This window comes from Nicotiana sylvestris, chromosome 4, assembly GCF_000393655.2.
Source record: "Nicotiana sylvestris chromosome 4, ASM39365v2, whole genome shotgun sequence".
Taxonomy (NCBI): Eukaryota; Viridiplantae; Streptophyta; class Magnoliopsida; order Solanales; family Solanaceae; genus Nicotiana; species Nicotiana sylvestris.
The window spans coordinates 40,683,104-40,686,025 of NC_091060.1; the positions used below are offsets into that span (position 1 = coordinate 40,683,104).

The 2,922-nt window shown below is 42.0% G+C and overlaps 1 protein-coding gene across 1 annotated transcript; it reads right to left on the reverse strand.

Moving 5' to 3' along the window:
- Nucleotides 1-1,252: 1,252 nt before the first annotated feature.
- LOC138889460 (uncharacterized) lies at nucleotides 1,253-1,558 on the reverse strand. Its single transcript, XM_070172770.1, has one exon. The coding sequence runs from the start codon at nucleotides 1,556-1,558 to the stop codon at nucleotides 1,253-1,255; it is 306 nt and encodes a 101-aa protein (XP_070028871.1).
- Nucleotides 1,559-2,922: the final 1,364 nt, after the last annotated feature.

Consider the following 2,922-nt stretch of genomic DNA (forward strand, 5'->3'; position numbering starts at 1 on the left):
AGATTAGACTCATGCAAGTGGGGAGTGAACGATTAGAATCATGCAAATAGGGAGGCAGGGATTAGCCTCATGCAAGTATGGAGGCAGGGATTAGCCTCATGCAGATGGAGAGGCAAGGATTAGCTTCATGCACGTAGGGAGGCAGGGATTAGCCCCATGCAAATGTAGAGTCAGGGATTAGACTCATGCAAATAGGGAGGTAAGGATTAGCCTCATGCAAATGTGGGAGTCAGGGATTAGACTTATGCAAATAGGGAAGCAAAGATTAGCCTCATGTAAATGTGGATTTAGGGATTAGACTCATGCAACGAGCGAATAACAGATAAGAGTAGTGTATTTCTTAGCTGGAGATGTATGTTCGGTGTCTGATAGCCGGTTGGATAGTGAATTTACTTTTTGTATACATGTTTTGCGAATGCTATTGTTACGTCAAATGTACCTGTGTTCAAAGAAAAGTTGTAAGTTTTGTGGGGGGAAGGTTGGTTCGTGCTTCTGTCGGTTGGCTTTGCTTTGCTCTGTTCTGAAAGCCTTTCGAGTTCCACTAGGTGACACCTAACTGTTATGGAAGTAGAGTTTTCGAAAATATACAATTTGATAAAAAAATAGAGTTGTTTTGGAAACGTATTGATATATCTAATAATTTTGATGAACTAGTGACTGCGACACAACTCAAAGACGTTGCAATTCTCTTATGGAATTTTGAGGGTCCTCCTCAAAATTCTGCCCCAATTTGGTAGATGATCCTTTGGCTGTTTGCGGATAGTAGGCCTTGCTGAACCTTCTTCGAAATTTTGAGAATCCTTCTCAAAATTCTTACCCAATTTCTTAACTGATTACTGGCTGTCTAACACATGTTGGTGTTGGATGAACTTGCTTCGGAATTTTGAGGGTCCTCCTCAAAATTCTGCCCCAGTTTCTAAGCTTGCGGGAAAATGAAAAATTTATTATGATATGACCGAACACATAAGGCTGCCTACGTATCCCCTCTTAAATGGGAATCAAGTCAAGCGTAGTTCAATATATCAAATGAGGAAATGTAAAGTATCTAAGCATAGTATCTCTTGACTGCGTCTGAATTGATCGGTTTTGGCCAAATTTCTCCATCCATTTCTGCAAGTATGAGTTCTCCTCCTGTTAGTACTCTGTGAACCATGTATGGACCTTGCCAGTTGGGAGAGAATTTCCCTTTGGCCTCATCTTGATATGGGAAGATCTTCTTCAGCACCAGTTGCCCTGGTGCGAACTATCTTGGTTAGACCCTTTTGTTGAAAGCTCTGGACATTCTGTTCTGATAAAGTTGGCCGTGACATACTACGTTCATCCTCTTTCCATCGATAAGGGACAATTTCTCATAACGGCCCCTTATCCACTTTTCATCGCTGAGTTCAGCTTCCTGTATGACTCTTAAAGAAGGAATTTCCACTTCAGCTGGGATGACAGCCTCGGTACCATAAACCAACATGTAGGGAGTTGCCTCGATTGATGTGCAAACCGTGGTGCGGTACCCCAATAGAGCAAAGGGTAACTTCTCATGCCATTGTTTGTGGTTCTCTACCATTTTCCTTAGTATCTTCTTGATGTTTTTGTTGGCGGCTTCTACGACTCCATTCATTTGAAGTCTGTAGGCTGTGGATTTCTTGTGCTTGATTTTGAAAATTTCACACATAGCTTTCATCAGATCACTATTGAGATTGGCAGTGTTATCAGTATAATGGACTTGAGAACTCTGAATCGGCAGACAATACGATCCTTGACAAAATCTGTGACAACTTTTTTGGTTACAGCTTTGTAAGATGCAGCTTCTAACCATTTTGTGAAGTAATCAATGGATACCAGAATAAACCTGTGTCCGTTTGAAGCAGTGGGCTCAATCGGACCAATAACATCTATTCCCGAAGCGGCGAATGGCCAAGGTGAACTTGTTGCATTGAGCTCATTTGGCATCACTTTTATCATATCGGCATGCACTTGACATTGAAAGCATTTGCGGACATACTGAATGTAATTCGTTTCCATGGTCATCCAAAAATAACCGGCTCTGAGTATCTTCTTAGCCAAGACAAAACTATTCATGTGTGGACCACAGGTCCCAGCATGCACATCCTCAGGTAGCTTAAAAGCTTCGTTTGCGTCGACACATCTTAGTAAACCCAAATCAGGAGTTCTTCTATACAAGTTTCCTCCACTGTGGAAGAAGTGGTTTGACAATCTCTAGAGTGTGCGTTTCTGGATGTGATTTGCATGCTTCGGGTATGCTCCTTTCGATAAGTACTCTTTGATGTCATGGAACCAAGGCTTTCCATCTGCTTCTTCCTTGACATGAGCACAATATGTCGGCTGATTATAGATCCTCACCGGAATGGGATCAATGTAGTTCTTATCTGGATGTTGTATCATGGATGACAAAATGGACAATGCGTCGTCAAACTCATTCTGAATTCTAGGCACATGGCGGAATTTTACCTTTGTAAACTTCTTTCTCAATTCCTGAACGTGGTGCATATATGGCAATATCTTGGAATTCTTGGTGGCCCACTCTCTTTTTACCTGGTGCACAAGAAAATCTGAATCACCGATTACCAACAACTCCTGAATGTTCATGTCGACTGTCATGTTGAGCCCTAGTATGCAGGCTTCATATTCTTCCATGTTGTTGGTGCAGGGGAATCTGAGTTTAGTAGATACCGGATAATGCTTACCTATTTCTGATACCAAAACTGCTCCAATGCCCCCTCCTTTGAAATTTGCAGCTCCGTCAAAGAACATTCTCCAACCATCATATGCTTCGGTAATATCTTCTCCTACAAATGGTACTTCTTCATCAGGAAAATACGTTTTCAAGGGTTCGTATTCTCCTCCCACCGGATTTTCAGCACGGTGATCTGCCAATGCTTGTCCCTTGACCGCCTTTTGAGTTACATA